The sequence below is a fragment of the Sorghum bicolor genome, chromosome 7, assembly GCF_000003195.3.
Source record: "Sorghum bicolor cultivar BTx623 chromosome 7, Sorghum_bicolor_NCBIv3, whole genome shotgun sequence".
Classification (NCBI taxonomy): Eukaryota; Viridiplantae; Streptophyta; class Magnoliopsida; order Poales; family Poaceae; genus Sorghum; species Sorghum bicolor.
Window position 1 is genome coordinate 874,765 of NC_012876.2, and position 21,299 is coordinate 896,063.

The 21,299-nt window shown below is 41.6% G+C and overlaps 2 protein-coding genes across 2 annotated transcripts; one reads left to right on the forward strand and one right to left on the reverse strand.

Moving 5' to 3' along the window:
• On the reverse strand, positions 14,061-17,875 carry LOC8068537 (survival of motor neuron-related-splicing factor 30). The gene is made up of 8 exons (XM_002444849.2): positions 17,661-17,875; positions 16,596-16,673; positions 15,981-16,088; positions 15,717-15,796; positions 15,534-15,609; positions 15,014-15,199; positions 14,785-14,910; positions 14,061-14,585 (listed from the first exon to the last, which is right to left on the reverse strand). The coding sequence occupies exons 1-8, from the start codon at positions 17,724-17,726 to the stop codon at positions 14,415-14,417; spliced, it is 891 nt and encodes a 296-aa protein (XP_002444894.1). The 5' UTR covers positions 17,727-17,875; the 3' UTR covers positions 14,061-14,414.
• On the forward strand, positions 19,401-20,070 carry LOC110436850. Its single transcript, XM_021464427.1, has 2 exons — positions 19,401-19,792; positions 19,903-20,070. The coding sequence occupies exons 1-2, from the start codon at positions 19,436-19,438 to the stop codon at positions 19,912-19,914; spliced, it is 369 nt and encodes a 122-aa protein (XP_021320102.1). The 5' UTR covers positions 19,401-19,435; the 3' UTR covers positions 19,915-20,070.

The following is a 21,299-nucleotide window of genomic DNA, read 5'->3' on the forward strand; positions in this document are numbered from 1 at the left end:
TGGAAGGGAAAACTTCTTTCGATTGGAGTAAGATAGTTTTAATTAACTCAGTCCTCTTGAGTCTTCTTATATTTATGTTTTGTTTCTTTGAGACTACTTCTAAGTTCTAACTTTCACATGCAGAAAGATTTCAGAGGACATATTAGACAAGAAGTTGGTCATTGTTGTTTAAAGAGGAAGAGAAAAATGTCTCTAGCTGATGTTCACTGATAATCAATGTTTCTAGAGGTGGTTATAATGCCCACCTTTAAAAATATATTAAAAATAAAAAAAAATCATAAGCCCATTGATGAGCCTATTCCCGAGTCCACCGCATCGCGAAGCCTGTTCATGAGACCACCACCATTGCCGAGCCTGCTCCTAGGTCCACCACCATTAATGAACCTGCTCCTAGCCTAGCCGACATTGCCAAACCTGCTGCTATGCTCGCCACCATCGCCAAGCTTGCTCCTCCTAGGCCAACTGTCATCGATGAGCCCTACCACCTCGCCATCTACCTATAAAAGGTTGACAGAAAGTCAAAGCCGAATCTTACTAGATCTGAGAGAGGAGTGGTAGAGCAGGATCTCACTGGCCTCTACCTCCGCACATGTGGATTTTGCTAGGAAGACCACTGCCTACACATGGCCCTTGTTGGGATGGTCGCCACCTCTATGCGCATGATCTCGCTGGGAAGGTTGTCGCCTCTACATTAGTGTGGCTCTCATTGGGCTGACCACCACCTCTATGTGGCCCTCGCTAGGACGTCGTCGCCTTCGGATGAATCTGATTGGTCTAGTAGTGGCATCTAGATCTGTGTGACCCTTGCTGTGTCGTCATCCTCTGTGCCTCTATGTGTGGAGGTGTGGGTGGCTCCTCCTGTGCGCCGGTGGAGGTGAGGGGCGCAAGAGATCTCGGTTGGAGAGGGAGAGAGAGAGATCAACGCGAATGATGGTTGATGGGTGGGAATACAAAGGTGCATGTTAGGGTTCCCTTTCTAATAGGCTGGTGGGCTGACCGCTCATAGTTATTTCCTAAGGCAGGCCTCTAGGTTTTTAGAGGTGGGTCTCTTAAGAAAACCAGGCACTGCAGGCACTGTTTTCAAGTGAATTCGTTCTTATGGCCTAGAACCTTGACTTGGTTGGGCTTGATGACGAGGCTATATAAGCCTGGTGTTCAGCTGGTTTGTCGCAAAATTGGTTTCCCAATAGCGTCAACTACATGTTTCGACTAGAACATGAGAGGTCCCAATGCTCGCGCGCGGTTCATTGTCATTTGGGAGTTCGTTGCCCAAGAGTGGGCGACTCTTGTATACCGCTACTTCGCCATCACAGATGGCCAACTGGATCGAGGAATAATTGGTACATGGTGGGTTTTGGGCGGAGGCGGTGGCTCTTGTCGGTGCACGATTGCCTAGGAAGGCCATTCATTGTCTTTAGGTCGCAAAATACTTCTGATTAAGTCACAACCACGTGTGCTTTTCGGTCATTGGTAATCTTAGGATTACTGTGGCTAGCTTAGGATATAAGAAACTCTATTTCTGCTTAATGAAAAATATGCCAAGGTACAATCGAGAAAAAAAGAAAACCACCTCTTTTAATCTTTTTTTTGTGGCGGTGGTTGATTGTACTAACAAAAACATTTTATGCCTACCCGTGTAAATAAATCAATTTGTGCCCCAAAATCAATTATCTGCAGTGTACCTTTTTGTATGCATCCAGATATATATACTATGTCTAGATGACTAGACACAGTGAAAACTATGAATCTAAACAAACTAAGTGACTTATAATTTCAGAATAGAGACTAGGAAAACTAATTAATGGGAAGAATTAAGGAGTACGATATCATTGGAGTTGGAACTTGGAAACGACCGTGACGACTGAGGACGTACGACGACATAATATAAGGATGAAGTGTGCGTACTTCACACATATATATGTAGACCAACCAAGCAAGAAGCGTTTACGTAGGAGTACTGTTAGGTTAGTTGAGGGCAGCAATTGCATGCATGCATGCATGTCAAATTTTGCTGCTGCTGGTGGATATCAGTAGGACGAGTAGGAGTGGTTTGAAAGTGCTGAACGTACAAGAAACGAGATCATATATCTCGGCTGCCGTTTTTTGTCAACTGTTTGACACTGCAGTCATGATTACAACGTTTACCTGCTACACCAAGCCCATGCATCATGCACATCCATCGTCTGCCGCAGGTTCACATACGCATGTATGAAGGTCATGGGTCATGTGTGCCTCGAGACTTTCTCCTTGCGTTATTCATTGGTTCAAGTTGGTAAAAATAACTACTCCCTCGCTCTAAATATGTATATATATATATATATATTGTAGGCCATTGTAGTTTTGTCCTATGTCAAATTTCCATGATTTTGATCCAATTTACAACAAAAATGAATTAACATCTATATCTACATCATTAAATTAGTTTTTAATCAAAAGCACCATGAAACTTACCTTGATAGTAAATTTATTTAGTATTATATATAGATGCTAATATATTTTTGAACAAGTGTGATCAAAGTTAAAGAACTTTGACTTTGTAGAAAACCAAAACAACTACAGTTTAGAACGCAGGAAGCATTATTATTAACCTACTAGTTAAGGCATAGACGAAGTGGTCATTATTGATAATGATCACTAAAGTCTATCATGTTATTTTTTTTGAAAACAGATCAAAACTATTGACAACTTGGAGAGAGCACAACTGCACAAGACTAGTCAGTGGATCTATTCTTGGTGAGAATTTGTATGACTTATATCTTTTCTAGCATGTCTTAGAAGACTATATATAAGAGTTAACTCTAAGGATCCTATTCCATCTTTTGTTTTGTTTCTCAGTATGAATACACACGCAGTGCCGGCAGTGGTTGTGGAAGTCGGTTTCAGGAAAAGTTAGCAATCTATATCCATCTATCAATTAATCAGGAGCCTTTTGCTGCGTAGCAGCTGGTGGTAGTAAAAGGTTATTTTTTTTTCCAAACAGTGTAGTAAAGGAGTAAAGGTTAATTGGCTAGTGACTGACAACAGTGCTAGGCTGCTAGCTGTTGACGCGTGATGGAGGGATCATTATCAACGGTAGTAGCTGATCGATCGATCTGCAATAAAATCCTAATCGATGGATGGACTAACTAGCTAGTGTGTGATATTTAATTGGTTTCTAGAGACGATGACATGTCGACATATGGAGTATGCAGCTTGCACGACGACACGCATGAGTTCAAACTGGAGGGAGAAGAGATGAACGCGTGAGTACATACATACTACTAGGTTTTGCATTTAATTTGCTCGAGATCAACTGGTGCCCTCAGATCTGGCCTAACTAAAATTAAAGCATCCATGTGCTACGCTGAACGCTGAGTGAGTACCACGTACAGCTGCAGGGCTGCATGTAGTTAACTTCTGCCAGCTGAGTTCAGAGGTGAGATCAGTTGGAACGGCCGGACCACAGGTTCTGCGTTGTTTGAATCAACCATACACGCCGGCCAACTATCTTTTGCAAAAATCACAGTAGAAACACAGACGAGATCATACACACACACACATATATATATATATATATATATATATATATATATATATATATATATATATATATATATATATATATATATATATATATATATATACATACGCACACTCAATTTTCTACCTTTGATGGCATGTGTCCTCGCATTGCGAACCTTTTGTAATTTCTCTCCTGTTATACATGTATCCTAGTGCGAATCCAACATTTTGCAATGCAAGGGCACATGCTCTTGAGGACAAACTTTACTTTCCCCTTAATTATGTCTATGAACGAATGCACGGCATAAAACTTTTCATGACCAAAGAAGCTAGCAAGCAAGGATGATTCATCTGCTGGCCTCCTTCTTGGTCATGAAAATTAAAATTAATACTTTACCGAGTGCCATTAGCCTCCAAATGTTTGACACTCGGTAAAGCCTCCAAATGTCTGTGGTTGACACTCAGCAAAGTTTAACCACAGTGACCGCCATTAGCCGCCGTCACCACTTTGCCGTGTGTCAGACTTTGCTGAGTTTCTGACATTCGGCAAGAGGTCATTTGTCGAGTGCCATTCTTTGAAAAGTGTCCGACACTCGGCAAAGAGGGGTTTTGTTGAGTGTCGTCCTCTGCAGAGGGCAGCACTCGGCAAAGCGGCTCTTTACCGATTGCCCGACTTTTGAGCCTCGGCAAAGACAACTCAGCATAGGTGGCGTTTCCGGTAGTGATAGACGTCCTATGCAAATTGAATGAATCTGATAATTTGCATGCAATGATGCAAAGAGACAATTAGTTAAATTGTTGTGCACCAATTCAACAAGCTATGGTATGATCTAATCCTGTTTCTCCTACATGTCCCATGCATGCTCGTCTCGTCAGTGTTTGGGCTGCCTAGGTTAATTTCCTGCTTCTGCATTTTCAGAAAGAAAAACAGCTTCTTCATGGAAAACAACACCATGTTGCTTCAGATACATTATTATGGAACGAGGTGACATAAAAATATCTAGTTAGGTCTTAGGTGGCCGCCAAGTCCCTGGTTTCTGCACCCAGCAGCGCCAGCACGCAGGCCTTTGGCAGCAGCAGCAATATAATGAATGATCGAAAGCTGCACCTGTCCTGTCATCGTATGAAAGGCGCCATCATCAAACTGAAACTTATCCATCAATCAACACCCCACCTTTTCCTCATCTTCATAGTTTGTTCAGTTCTGACCGTGAGCTCATGCAACAGTTAATTAAGGGCGACCGGCCACCCACCTGATGACAATTTTACAGACACTCCAAAGTAAACTCTTGTTAGGTAATTAAATTCTTAAAGGGAATTAAAGCAGCTGAGCTCCTTTAATTTGGCAGATCACGCCTTTTCTTCACAAAGTGAGATTATTAAAGAGAACTGTCTCTCCACCATGTCATTTATTTGCGTTGTTTCTCATAAAGAACTCACTTTCATTTGCACCTTTATTACCTGATGGTTCCTGAACCTGCAGATCGATGGACGACACCTCCCTTTTTGATGCGGATGAAGATCATGATGAGATTCGACAAGGATTGAAACAACATGATAGAAAGGCAAAATAAACAGGTATATGCATTGTGTTCATCGAGTTTTAATTCTTCGTAGCATGGCAACCATTCATGATTCAGAGAGCATGCATGTGAGACTTTGGCTTTGTTTAGTTCACCCAAAAAGCAAAAACTTTTCAAGATTTCCCGTCACATCAAATCTTAAAGCGCACGCATGAAGTATTAGATATAAACAAAAATAAAAACTAATTGCACAGTTTACCTGTAAATCACGAGATGAATCTTTTGAACCTAGTCTATGATTGGATAATATTTGTCAAATAAAAACGAAAATGCTACAGTGTCGAAATCCGAAATTTTTTCGGAACTAAACAAGGCCTTTGTTTGGCTTATCATGCAAGTGAAAACAGAAGGGCATAGTACAAGCTCTAGATTCTAGAAGCAAGACAAGGTTTGGAAGCTGGATCGCAAGAGGAACAGACAGATAGGAACATTTTGCGGCAAATTAAAAAATGAAATTAAACTGTCGCCACCAATCGAAATGAAAGCGAAAATTTGGTTACCTGCAAAAAGGAGCAACGATGGCGTAAGATGATAGAGGAATTAAAGGGAAGGTTTTGACATGATTTTCCAGGTTATTAAGAGGGTCACATCTCAAGGGTAGGTAATAGCAACCTTGCTACATAAGAAAAAAAAGGCCAGGTTAGGTAGTAGCCGGCTTGTGGAAGTATCATGCTAATTCTAGATTTCTTGAAGCATTTGCATGCAGAGGCAGTCGCTAGCTTTGGTATCCAGTGGCTTCAAAAATAAAAATATAAGCAAAATCAATGGAATGCTGACAATGCAAGGGATTTATTCCTAGCTCACTGCACCTTGACAGCTTGACCTCTTCAAGTTCCAATCCTTGCGTTCCTCTATCCATGCTGACAAGAAATTTTAATTATATTATCGACCTACCGGGCTATCGGTATCACAATTCGCGGTAGTCAACCGGCATTTGATCTGAGAGGCATCAAGTCAGAGTGCTGTAAACAAAACAAAAGTTTCTTTCTTTTACTAAAAAAACAAAACAAAAGTTTCTTTCAGGAACGTGTGTGTCAAGTTCTAATTTGTAGGTCATGCTGGTGCAGATCTTTTCTGCCATTTCCCTGCAACACAAGTTGGTCTGATCCCCACGGCCTCTTGAATTGACCATCCATCCAACTCTCCTAATAAACCTTTCACGGGGATCATGTGACAAATTCAGAAGATGACAACACAGTTTACTTTCGATTCGCAGCGTCATCACATTTTGGTTCTCCCGGATTTTGTGGAGCAGCATATGACTTAGCTTGTGGCACGCGTGTGACAAATGGACTGATAGATGAAAGATGTTTCTCCTGATAGTGATCAAGCTCAGTAATTTCAACTTCCAAGGATCTGGTTACTACTAGAAAGTACTGCAAGTTTTTTGCTTGTTTGGCAAGGAGAAAGAAAAAAACTGAGGAAGGAGAAGCTAGCTGATTGGTTGCAAATTCCTGTCTTCTAGAAGTCAGCAAGCTTGTTGGGCCAAATGTCAAGAATACAAAATGGCAGGATTGAGATGCAGCTCCCATTACAGAAGAAAAGAAAACAGAAGGTGCCAATCATACCAGGAGAAGTAATTAAGCAGGATGACAAGAGCGAATGGAATAGTATAAAAGTTAGCTGAGTATCTGAAATCTCCATTTTCAAAATTGTGGACTGCACAAAGCGGCGATGACGGTCGCTCAAGTCAGAAGGAATGCGGCATGCACACGAATGCAGCAGTTTCAGAATTCAGATGCTGTACGTTTTCGTGTCGGTGATGGGTGCAACAAACAACCGTGTTGGCAGATCAGGCGCTCCTTTCTTTGGGATGATGAAAAGTTTGATGCCTTCATGTAAAAGTCACCTCTGACTCTGGGCACGACGAAGGTTCAGAGTTCAGACCAAGTGCCTCAATTTCAACTGCAAGCAGAACGCCGTCCTTCCCTAGTTTCCTGCTTTCGCTGGACTTCCTCACTCCCTTTCCCCTGCTACAGTATCCCAAGGGCGAAAAGAAGGCGAGCGCGTCTTCCGGCGGCGATTTCGCCAGCTTTCTTCCTCTACGGCCGCCGGCATGGTGTCGGAGGGGAAGGAAGTCTGGTAAATCGTCGTGCGGCTGTATATAGACTAGGTTTGTGTCCTAGATGAGTTTGCTTGCCATCGGTTGATGGTGGAGCTAAGTTTGGGCGGGTGGTTGTTCTGCCGCGGCGAGTGGCGTCAGAGAGGCGATGGCATCGACGGCGCCATGGAATAAGCTTTCGCGTCATCTTCTTCGCCCCGTGGTTGCTCTTCTCTGGTATCCACGGTGAGGTTGGTGAACCTTCAAGAGTTCGAGGCCGAGGCTCTATCATCTTCTTCAGTTGATGCTCCTACTGGCCTTCTTTCTTTTGGATATAGAGAAGTCTGTAGATGTGGTGAATGTGGGATGGCCGGATCTGGCTCAAGCTTTCTCTAATGGCAGTGGTCGTCGGAGTTGTGGCTGGATCTGGGAGCCGAAGGAGTTGGGGTGAGGCCCCGGTTGTTGGGTGACCACCATCTTCGTCCTGTCCTTTTGGGACATGTGTCTACTTCGACTCCGTTCAAAGCCTTGGCGCGATGGGATTCCTCTGGTTCATGGTGGTGTTCGTCTTCATCGGCGATGATGACGACGACTCCAGGTGGTTCACAAAGATTCCAAGGTCATCGTTGTGACTTTTTTACTTTGGCCCTGTTTAGTTTAAAAAAAATCAAGATTTTCCGTCACATTGAATCTTTGGACGCATGCATGCAGCATTAAATCTAGATAAAAGAAATAACTAATTATACAATTTGTCTGTAATTTGCGAGACGAATCTTTTCAGCCTAGTTAGTCCATGATTGGACAATAATTTACACATACAAACGAAAGTGCTACAGTAGCGAAAGCCAAAAAAATTTTCCCAACTAAACAAGGCCTTTGTTAGGGAGCTTCGTTTAGTTTGGTTGTGGCAGACGTGTCTGTATTTCTATACGTGTCTGTATGCATATACGTATATGTTTGTTTTCCTTACCTAAAATATAGATACGTTTTTTTTTTAAAAAAAGTCTGCTTTATGGGATGCTTTCAACAACTACTAAGCCAAAACGTAGTATTACTGCAGTCTCGCATGTGAACATGTCACTTTTTTTAAGTGGGTCGCATGTGAATATGTACCTCACAAATTCAGACCTTGTTTAGATGCAAAAAGTTTTTAGATTTTGACACTGTAGCATTTTTATTTTTATTTGACAAATATTGTCTAATTATGGAGTAACTAGGCTTAAAAGATTCGTCTCGTGATTTACAGTTAAACTGTGCAATTAGTTATTATTTTTATCTATATTTAATACTTCATGCATGTGCCGCAAGATTCGATGCGACGGGAAATCTTGTAAAGTTTTGAGTTTTTGGACGTATCTAAACAAGGCCTCAGGTGGATCATGTGACAAATTCAAACAGGATCAACACGTTCTCAGTTCGTGCGTGTCAGAGAGTAAACACTTGGCTCGTGGGCCTGCCTACCCAGGTTCCCCGCAGTGCCCGAGATATTCAGGCCTCGTTTAGTTTACCTTAAAAACTATTTAAAATTTTTCGTCACATCAAAATTTACGGTACATGTATAAAACATTAAATATAGATAAAAATAAAAACTAATTGCACAGTTTATCTATAAATCACGAGACGAATCTTTTAAATCTAGTTACTCTATAATTCATACCTGTTATCGTATTGAACTAAATAGTATGTACACAGGTTGGCATTTTTATTGTGTCTTCTAGATCGTGGAATCCAGAGAAACACAATGATTTTTCAGACTCCGTTTCCTTGTCTTCTAAACCGTATTTTTTTTCTTTGTCGGCTAATAGTATTTTCTCTCTTATAATAAATTAAAAAAATAATATTTTTAACTATGATTTTTCAAACAAGTAAACAGCTGAAAAAGGTTTGAGAGCAGATTTTGCCAAGGTGACGAGAATGTGAGAATGGAGATGCAGCTCCTGTAGCACAAGGAAACAAGCTTCCGAGTAACTGCAGGTGGACAGGATAACGACCTGGCTACACAATAGCAGCGTGCTCTGTTAGACGTAATTTCTTTTTCTTTTTGGAAATTCCATGTGACACGATATGAAGCAGTTTCAAACATGTGATTGATGTGAACAATATAACAACTTTTTTTTAGATAAAGGATATTTAATATTCGGCTTCATCCATTAAAAGATAAAATCAGACTAATTATTACAACGTTTGCACAAGACACTCTTGAACTGAAAGCAACAAACTACGACCACACTAAGTGGCTACAAAAACCAAAGTAATGGAAGAGTCTAAATGAGACTAATATATATTGAGGAGCGCCATCCATTAGAACTGAATAATATAACAACTATTTCAGTATTCATTCGACACAGTTCTATTTACCTCCATTGTGGCTGATAGAACACGGTATCGCCGTCCGATCAGCGTCGTCTAGTTCAGACATATTACACGGTCATTACAGAACGCTGATAGTTCAGACATACTACACGATATGCAGAACGCTGTATCGCCCTATCCAACACGGGCCTGGACCTGGAACAGACCATGCATCCAACTCCAAGTTCACCCCAACAACCACAAGTTCTTTCAATTCGTAGATTTCATCGACCGGTTTGAATAGTGGTAGACAGGTTGGAAGTTACTGTCACTCGTAGATCCTATAGCTAGAGTCTAAGTTACCTCCCTCAATTTTTTACAAAAGTTCATTTTTTCCTCCCTAAATTTCAAAACCAGATAAAATATCTCTTTCAACTTTTAGAACCATTTATCTTATCTCCCTAGGTTTTTTGGCTAAATATTTAAAAAATCATAGTAGATCTTAAAATGGAAAATCTAATTTTGTTGGACTCCACATGAGTAGATCTACACAATGAACATATGATATGATATGTTTTAATACAAAATTTTTACTTTGGCTTTAGATCTATGCTTTTCTATAATTAATTGAAATAATTCACAACTGTAGTTTCTATGGTCTAATTGTGATGAAATTTTTATAGTTAGCTAATTATTGTATGATTGAACTATAGTAAAAGTTTCATACTAGCTGGATCATGTATAGCTTAGTTATATATTGTTTCCTTGGAGGTTTTAGTAAATGGTCAAGGAAATATATATACTCCTTGGCGCTTTTATTAGTAAGGACAATTATCTCACTCTATAAGCAATTCTAGTGTATTGTTACATATATTTCTTTGTATTTCTACAAATTCTTAGTTATAGTTTGTTATATAGTGTTATCTAGACTAGATAATTTTATAAAGCGGTTAAGATCAAGTGTGTGCAGGGTTCAAAACTCTCTAATATCACGTTTGTGATGGAGCATGGTTTGTATGATCCCAAGGATGTAGTTGGCAGTCAATCTAATCAAGTTTCATATGTTATTTTTTGTAACTTATCTATCTTCACCTTAATTGATTAGTGTTATTGCCAAACTCAATTATGAATCAAGGTACCATATTTGTGAGGTAATGGACTTGTAAAGATCTTAAGGACATGACAGTTTACTCATGAAAATTGAGATCTTGACATTGATGCATGTGTCCCAAAATGAGTTGTCTAAATGCATGCCAATATGTTATAGAAATTAATTGTGCAAAAACTATTGTATATTTTTTTATCTTTTTTGTTGGTGGTATATGTCTCCTTGTGGTTGGCATTCAATGAAAATTGATTGGTGGTCAACCTGTCAAGGGCAGCCAAAAAAACTTATATAACTTGATGGACATAACCGCCAAGTAGCTATTACATGGATACTTGTGTTTCCTAAACCTTAGTTGAATTTTCCTTGAATGTTTTTGTTAATGCAACCTCTGGTGTTGGAATAGTGACGGTTAGCTCTTCAATTTGGCAGACTTGTGATGTTTGTTTGAATGGGCCTAGGCCATGATTAATTGGGTTGAATTTGATGTCACCTATAAAGTTAGCTTCAAAATGAGCTACGCCCACGAAGGCACAAACAGTTTACCAAACAGGGTTAAGAAAAAAAATATTAGGCCCCAAATTGGATCATAAAATGGCCCAAGCCCAAACAACGTGGTTTAGAAATTAGCCCATAAATGCTACAGCTACATGTGACAACTTATGATGACAAAACTAACTCGTGGCAGCATCTCAAATAACGTTTGATGTGTTTTGTCACTAATCTATGATGCTTTCATACACATTTGTTGTAGAAATTGCTTAGGGCATTCCCAATGGTTCCCAAATAGATAGTCTAGAAAGAATTCTATTAATTATTAAGGAGAGAGATCGACAAAATAGCTAATCTAGCATGATTTTTTAGAAGCAACTTTTTCACAACCCACATAACTCTCCACTACATTCTTCATCTGGCTAATCATTTGTAAATTGCCATTGAGGACATCTTTAGAGACACATCTTATAGAAGATCGGCACATCGCCATTTCGTTATTACTGGATGCCACATCATACGTTTAATGACATAAAAAAAAGGAAAGCATCTATTCGTTCTCCTCCATCAAAGTGACTTGTTTTTTTTAAAGATCCGGACATTGTCCGGCTTTGATTAATAATAAGAAGAAGGAGAAAAACATCTGTTTACATGCGCGAGCAGCGCCCCCCCACTGTGGCCTAGGCCGCGCGAGAGTAGGAAACAGCTAACTAGCTAATTACTCACTAATTATGTGGACAACAAAGAGAGACTGCAGAACAGAGCCACCAGCCAAGCTCTATTGATGCGCCGTATCCTTTATTTCGATTAGCAGTGCGTGTGCTGTTCTCCATTCTTGCCTGAAGACGACCGCATTCCGTCTATTCCAGATGCTCCACAGGGTGAGGATTGCCAGGGTGTGACTCTTCTTCCCTCCTGATGCCAACATTTGACTGAACCAATCTTCAAGCTCATGCTTAACCTCCCAATTTGCCGGGTGTAGACATGGAACAAGAGCTCCATGAAGCCACAAGCTGCCAAACAAGGCGGGAGTAGGGGCATTCAAAGAACAAGTGATGTGTCGTCTCCAGATTTCTCTCGCAAAGAGCACAGAAGTAATTGTTTTCCCATTGACGTCGTAGTAGCCGTGCCTTGCATTTTGACGACGCCCAGGCTTTCCAGATCAAAACTGGGTGAGCCGACTGGAGGTGTCCTGCAAACTGGATTGTATAAGCTGACTTGGCTGAGTATTCGCCTGAGCTCTCTAAGGTCCAGATTATGGTGTCCTTCCGGCTATCTTCAAAGTCGAGCTGCACTGACTCAATAGCAATCCATAATGTGAAGTACTCCCTTAGAAGGTCATGGTTCAGGTTATGTGCAATATCCAGGATCCATCTTCCACCTAACAGTGCTTCCCATCAAAGTGACTTGTGACATGGCATGTTTCTGTTGTGTCATGCAGGCGCTAATAGGTTCATGATGCTCTTTTTCTTGATTAGTACTTGTTATTTTTTTTCTGGCTGAACCTACTTTTGTCCAAGGCAAGAAGAATCTTCTACGACAAAGAGTATATATTAACTGGGAGCCTAGACGATGGACTGATGGAGCCATGGCAAACACATTCCAGTTGCATGCATGTTTCACATTTGAGGGTGATACACTGACACATGAGGATTGTTTAAACAAAAGGACAAGGAATTGGAACAGCTCTGATGACAAACACATCGTCCTGACATGAAGGAGTGTTGTATATATAGGAATGTATAGGAGCTAGATTTTATATAGCTGCGGCGGCCTTGCTATATGATTGGACAATGTTTATGAAATAAAAATAAAAATGCTACTTGAAGTACCTATACGACTATACGGAGCTCATCCTCCAGCACGTAACAGCCCTGAATACAGCTGCGGCGGCGGCCTTGCTGCCCCTCCTCCACCCCGTCGTCGTCCTCCTCCTCCTCGCCGCGCCACGGTGGTTGCCGGTGGTCTTGGCCATGTCGTCGGTCATCGTGGCGGCGCCACCGCCCCGATGATGATGATGATGATGATGCCGACGCAGCGAACGCCGCCGCGACCGCGACACCGCGGCGGCGGCGGCGGCGTCGGGGACGACGAACGGCAGGACCATGGTGTGCTTCTCGAGAACGTAGTGCAGCGACGCGAGCTCGAACGAGTCGTACAGCGGGCTGCCGCAGTCCCACGTGGCCAGCTCCTGCACCACCACCTCCTCCTCCTCCTCTTCGTCCCCTCCTCTCGTCTGCAGCTGCAGATGCAGGTCAGCTCCTTCTTGCTGCTGTTTCTGCATGGTGTAGTGTAGCTGTAGCTTGGGAGATGAGCTGCTGCTATGCATGCTAATTAATCATCATCCCTACATACTGCAGGCTAATAATAAGCCCAGGGTCGATCAGGGGCTATCATATCATATATTCATATCGATGGTCAGACACTTGACGGCTGTGCATGTGCTCGTGTAGTGCAGGAAGCAATGGCGGTCGCCTTCCGTGTAGGTAGAGGAAGCAATGGCGGTCGCCTTCTTTGCAGGTAGACAAAGCCATTGCAAGCACAGCAGTGTGGTGGTGGACCGTTCGGTGGGTGCACCGATACAGGAGAGAGGAGAATAGCCCTCTCCTCTTTAAAGGTAGTGTGTCTCCCACCCTCCCACCAGCGACCCAAGACCACGCTGTTCCAAGAGGAAAATTGATTGGGAGCATTAAGGTGTTGTTTAGTTCATCCCAAAATCTCTCCTTTGTGCAATCGTCGTCACTCCAAATATAGGAGCTAGATGCCATCCGTTTTAACATTTTAGTTTTTCTAGATACATCGCTAGTTCAAAGCAAAAATTATAATAAAGCAAAAATTATAATAGATTTGAAAAGGTTAATACATGTTATAATTTAGAAATAGATAGAGGAAGTAACTCTTACTTACATTCCACCTTAGTTTTGTTTTAGATAAAGTCTGTTCGTTAGTCTGAAAAGTCATAGCTAAAAGTACCGTTCACGGACAGAAAAAATACAGCTTATAACACAAAAAAAAAAAAAAAATTGTAAAGGATGGCACCATCAGCTCAGCAAGGGTACAGTTGAGGAGCAGAGCTCCAGGAATATTGAACAAACATTACACCATACATACTACTTTTATATCGACGGGTTGACCACTTGTCCCTCGATAGTTAAAAAACCAAAACCAAATGCCACCAAAAGGCAGCTTTAAAACAACAGCAACATTCAACAATGAGCGGAGGGGGGCGCCCGAAGGCAACAGCATCTCTATATATAGAATGGCACAAACATTGATATTTCTAGTTTCCACAAGTCAAGAGTACAACAGGCTCCCCTGGAGACCAGGTCGGCACTAAACAGCCATAGAAATGTCTGTTTGGTGATACACTCACAAGCTAACAGTCACATGCCGGTTGGGTTTATTCCTCGTCATCCGCTGCATCCCCAGAGCCACCTTTAAGGTGTAGATGCTTCTCCCTCCTCTGGAAGTCAGTCAGACCTTTGCCACTCCCAGTGACACCCACCTTACCTCTGTGGTCATCCGGTGACTTGAAGATGCTCTCCTTCTTGCGACCAGAGAAGAAACCCACCTGCAAACAAACCATGAAATTCAGCCAATCTGTTTCTCAACAAACTGGGATGCAGATGCTCCATTTTGGTCATCAATTCATCATAACATAAAAGCTGAGGAAGCTGTACCTTGAAATTCAGATTTCTAACTTAATGAAAGAGTGCCTGCCTAGCAAAAAAAAATTTAAAAAAAATATGGTGTGGGGGCCAAGAAGCTACCTTTTTGGATTTCCCTTTGGTTTGAAACTGCTGCCATGCATTCTGCCGCTTGTTTTGTGCAAATTCAAGTTGCTCAAAGCGGGCTTTTGATTTGAAGGCATGTATTTTCTTACGCTTTGCAGCTTTCTGCAAACACAAAATGGTCAGTAACAACACACAATACCACAAGATTTAGGTCAGTTGCAGCTTGCAAGGCACATTATCGAAATGAAAAGGTGAGTTCACTTACAACATCCTCAGGATCACTTGGTTCGATACGAAGTTTGGCAGGCAAGCTACGCGCCTGAAAATCAGATGTTGCTGCCTGTTCGATTTTTCTCTTTATTGCCATTTTTGTAGCTTCAGCTTCCTTTTCAGCTTGTCTCAAGGCATCAGCTGCTTCTTCCTCAAGCAGCCTCACATTATCTGGGTCCACCTATATAAGGCAGTGAAATTAATAGCTTAGATTAGCATATCATAGAACTTCAGAACTACTATATATGAATTACTAATTACTACAGTATATAGCAATCTTACAAGACAAACTTAAACAGGAAAATTTAGCTAGGATAATACATGTTCTCATGAGAACAACTCAACCCAGTAGCAATAAGTTTTGATTTTGATGAACAAAACATTTGAAATTGCAGGTCCATCACATAAGTAATATGAGAAGCAATGCTGCACTAGTGCAACTGAAGTAGCTGTCTGCTCCATACTCATACATGAATATACCAAGTCTATTTTTATACAAGAAAAAAGGAGCATACCTCTTCCCTGTTTCCCCAGCCATCGTAGGCTACATAATATCCATTTGGTGTCAAAGCTTCAACTGTTGCATTATACCTGACAATTCAGCTAATCAAACATGTTGCAATGGAATGATGTGAAAAATATTAAAAACAAGATAATCTAGACATAAACAATGCTAGGTATATCAAAGAGAAGCTCACCATTCCCCATCTTCACTCCACACAGCTTGAACTCTAGTACCGACGGCAAACTTATGGGAATGTGACAGGTCATCCAGTCCCTGCCACAAGACTGTCAGAGTAGTGTAGGAAGACACACCATTATATTTCAATGTAAGCAACACAAATTGTAATTCATCAGGACACTCCCTTTATCTATGGAACAATTGGCACGTATTTCTTTCTTATTCAGAATTTCAGCTAAAGGAAGGAAGTCATCAAACAACTAATGCAGAAAAAAGCTACCTCAGACTGTGCTCCAGCTGAATAATTTGGTGGTGATAGACCTGCAGCATTCTGGGCACTCTCAGTTTGCTTTGCAGTTGCCAAAATCTCTTCGGTTAATGTTATGACCTGCAGCGGTCACAAAAATTGACATTAACCATCATAAACACAAGCAACGTCCCAGTATTATTAAATATGCGCTCGTATTTTTCGAGATCCAACTTAGAACAGCAGCAGCGACACCCAAATCAGGAGGAGTACAAACCTGCAATCAATCAAGATAAAGGGTAATGGACACCTTTGAAGCCACTGAATTTTTGCATATTGTTCACTACTATTAATATGGTTGCTAAGACAGTCCCTACCATTGTCATAATCAACCTTCTCACCTTTCAAGGTTACAAAAAATCTAAATTCCCCAAAAACAAATCTTCTGTTGCAAGCGGCCTTTGCATGCTACCTTGCTGGGCATGGCTCCTTGTAACAAAGAAGAGAGAGGAATCGATAGCAACAGGCCCCAAAAATCAGAGAAGAAATCAAGCATCCATTTGTGAAATCATTAATTCGATGTATCTGACGTGTAGCTACACGAGCATGAGGGATCACATTACAGGATAAAATAAGAAACGAACTCACCTCTTGAAGCTCTTTCTCCATATCAATATATTCAGAAATTCCAGGGTCATCCTTTTTCTCCTTGATGAGCTTCTTAACCTGAAACTCACGTACATAAGAGACATCTGTAAGTACATGAATTGGATTTACTATCTCAAACACATAGACAAAACAAGAAACGTTTCACAGTAAAAATAGATTTGGTAAGGAAAAATAAAGACAAGGAATTAGCATGAAACTTCAGTGCAAAATGGGGAGAACAAGGATCTTGACTAATGCAAACTTCATTATTAATCAGTGACCAACAAGTCAAGTGTGGCGCCAATATAGCAATTATTGGCAGTTTCCAGACAGAAGAAGAAAATAGTGCACCGTATCTGATTGAAGAATATCATTCCTCAAAATGAAATCACTAGTCAAAAACAAGAACGAGATGAGACATGAGAGACATAGGGTCTGAACAAGAGTGAGGTTCCATGTTCTAAACATCGAGAGCAACAACAAAGGCTCATGTCAAAAACGCATAACATGAAGTCTATAACAAATGGTGGTTTCCATCAAAAAAATAGCCTAATTAACAATTTAACATATAAAATGCATATATAAATTAAAAATAGGCATAAAGATAACGCCGCATTGCTGCTAGTTATTAGGATCCAGGAGTAAAGTCGCAATTCCAGAGGCATGGATATGGCTGAACTATTACTACCTTAAATGGCTACATCCTATATCCCATACCGTGTAAGGTAAATGATTATGTTGCTAATTTAGAAGGTAAGGCTAAGCGCGTTCCTATTCCTATACTATATGAATCCAATACGAGATGCAAATAACCGAGCAAACCTGCAAGTAATCTTATTGCGCATACACTAATTCGACAAGGAATGAAACTTAATCAAACAAATTAAACCCTAGACTAGAATCAGAGCGGAACATCCATAGTCCAGGAATCCGGTTACAGCCGCGCGCGAATCCTGAGCCGCAGAGGAGGATACTCGCTAGAACGGACCGAACTAGAAGAATCGCAGCGAAAACGGCAGCCAGATCGAGGAGAGGGTGGGGATGGGGGATGGGGGGAGATGAGACCTCGCGGAGCTGCTCTTTGTAGGTGGAGAGGTTGGAGGCGAGCTCCTCCACGCTCAGGTCCTCCATGCCTGCCGCCGGCGCCGATTCCGCCGCCCTCCTCCACGCTTCTCCCCGGCTGGATTCGATTCGATTTGCCCCTCTCTCTCTCTCTCTCTCTTTCTTCCCCCAATTCGAGTTCCCTTTTTTTTTTCCGCTCCCCTGTGTAATGTTTTCCGATGGGTTGGGATTTTATGAGCAAAAAGACGACAAGAAAAGGCCGAGTCAATCTTCCACATGGGCCCGGCCTCATCCTGCTACTTTCGAGCCCATCTTGAATTGGTACCACATGGGCCTTAAAACATGTGCTCGGCTTGGTTTGGGATTATGTTTTTTTTTCGAAAAAGAACTCTTCAACAACATCAAGTTGGTCCCAATGGAGGGGAATTCATTCAGGTGATTGGATTTGTAGACTGGTGAGCCAAGTGGGGATTGAGTACCCGTTTTGTGACCATGACGAGGAAATCATTCAGCATTTGCTAATCTCTTGTGTTTTCTCTCAGTAGGTTTATTTTTTTTTTTCATTTTATTTTACAGCATCTGGATCTAGATGCGGTAGAATCCACTATAGAAACAACAAAATTTACCTCTTGTGTTGTTTGATGAGAAAAAAAATAGAACACTAATTTGGTGTGTGATGATTATTATTTCCACATCTCATACTCTGATTGACTCTTGCATTGCGCATATCCTATTTATTGTACTCCCTCCGTATCGTAATTAGATGACGTTTAGGACATGATTACGATTACCAAGGAGTGATTAATTAGGGGTTAGTTTTTTCTGTTTTGCCCTTATTAAATATGGCTGAGGGTTTAGCTCAGTTGGCCAACGCTCCTTGCCCGAGGCCTGAGCTTCACGGTTCGATCCCTGGCAGCCGCGATATGTTTTTGTTTTTTCGCGCGTGCTACATGTTTGGCTGCCGCGCGCGTGCCTGGGCGGTTGCGAGCGTGCTGTGAACGGGTGCAGCAATCTCTTCAGTCGAGGAGTCTGTGATTAATTAATGATGAGGAGATTAATGACAAGGAGGCCATGCGAACGGGCGGCGCGCGTGTGTGGCTAGGGGTAATTGCGTCCAAAGTTAGTCTCAATATCGTGAACGATATCTTTTGCCGCAAATAACATAGACTCCAGAACGACATCAATTTACGATACGGAGGGAGTAATTTCCCCATCCTAGCTTGTCTTTTATTCTTAGGCTTTGCTTAATGTTTTTGTTGTGCCTTCATTCGACCTAGGATTTCAACTGATTAGGCTCCTTCCTCAGTGATGGATTTGATTCAGATCTATTATGTGCTTTTGATGCGCTGCTAGTTGCTTTTTGAGCTGGTTGCCAAATTCTGTTTTAATAGGGCATGCTATTGGTTCATAATTTGATAGATTCTGTGCCAAAATATCAGTCAACAAATAGATAGAAGGATCCGTTATCTATTCTCTTGCATCCAAGAAATCTGTAAAACTAAAAATGGATATCTTCCATATTAAATAGGCATCGAATATATATACCTCTAGGGATCTCTACTCATAATTGATCATACAATATCTTAGTTGCAGCATAGGGTATCTATCTTTCACAAAGTTTGATTAAAGGTTCATCAAGAATCAATGCAAATCCCTCATAGACTATGATCACTTGCCTTACCTATATATACAGAGCATCAGGCTCAGGGCTTTGTTCATTCACCGTACCCATTTGATCAGCACCTGTGCTAATAAATTACACTAATATTAGCACTGAGATGTCACCTAATAAGAAAGTAGCTATTCTCTTTCTAGTAGTGTTGGCAGCAATTTGCTCTCTTGACACCGTGATTAGTGGATGTTGCAGTAAGACATGTACTGATAAGCAAAAGAACTACATCTTGCAAGTATGTGGGCACTACATCATGGCATCAAACACCCGTAGGCTGCCACCTAAAAGTGATCCATGTTGTGCGGCCGTGAGAACATTGCAGAGCCATGGCGAGGGGATGATGCAGTGTGTCATCGATCTACTTACACACGCAGAGAGCGAGCAGTACAATGCAACAGTGATGCTATACTTGAAAAGATATTGCACACAACGTTCATCTTTATTTGCTCTTCCATCTGCTGAGGTAAAAATCATGTTGTTCATGATTCTTTTCATACTAGTCTTGCACAAAATGCAAGTGTAGGAGAAGCTAAGAAATTGGTCGTTCATTAAATCATGTTTCCTTGTTACCAGGTCATGGTGTAACGATGCTGACGAAGAAGCTAAGTGCATGGTCATCACTACTACAGAAAGATTTCTAGAGAAACGGTTGTAGTTGAAATTGAATGTTGATACATCCGCTAATTGATTAATAAAATCGATCAAAGCATGACCATTATTATAACTTGTAGCTTGAATTGTTCCTAGCATGGTATAAGGCTAAATAATAAGTGGGACCGTTAATTTGGTTAAACTAGCAAATATACCCTTGACCTAGGCTCTGTTTGGTTGCATCCGGTAAAGTTTACCGCCCGTCACATCGAATGTTTGGACATATGCATGGAGTACTAAATATAGATTATTTATACAAAACTAAAAACACAGCTAGAGAGTAATTTGCAAGATGAATCTTTTGAGCCTAATTAATCTATGATTGGACACTAATTGTCAAACCACAACCAAACACCCCCTGATCTACTATACGAAGAACGAAAAGGAGACATCCACACTTACCTCCACACTTACCTTCGTTTGTTGTAGCTTTGTTAACTAATCTATGTTGTCCTCATCCATCCCCTCCCCTCACATAACCATGCCGCCCCCTCCACTAATAGGATCCCCCTGTCACCCCCTTAATCGCGTTGACAACCAACCTTATTACATACTACTCCTCGTGCACTCCCGCTCCTATCTCCCTGCTACCCATGTTGTAGCCCCAAGACATCCCTAGCACCGCAGCTATCTGTAGCAGCTTTAGCACCGATGTGTGCCTCCTACTGCCACCAGCATTACACGATGGTCGGCTCCAGCTAGATCCCTGCTACCCATGTTGCAACATATCCTCCCACACTGCTACAAGGCCGCTGTAGAATGTGCTCCACTTCCTCCTTGCCATCTAGTCCCCATCACCATCGCAAAGTGCAATGAACATGCCATCACTATAAAAAAAACTTAACCGTGACCTTTTTAAAACTTCCTCGGAGGCATGCATAATTTTAAACCGCCTCGATTAATGCCTCAGATTAATCGAAGCGGTTATGAACACCACCTCGTAAAATCGATTTACCGAGTATCTTAAAACGTCCGCCTTGATTAATAGCGATTTACCGAGGCAGTTGTTCTAATGCAAATGCCTCAGTTAATATAGTAACCGAGGTGGACATATCATAAGGCCCGCCTCAGATAATATTAGCTCATCTCGGCCCCATATTTTGCTCAATATATATATTGGCCACTTCCTCAGCCACTTAGGGTTTCCTTCACATTGACCACTTCCTCAGCCGCCAGCTCCTCTCTCCCTCACGTACCCTCTCTTCCTCAGCGCCATCCCCTCCCTCTCAACCGTGGCGCCACCCCTATCTCCCCCGTGCATGGGGCTGGGTGGCACTATGCGTGCGGCGGCGCGGGGTTGGGCACAGCAACTGCGCGGG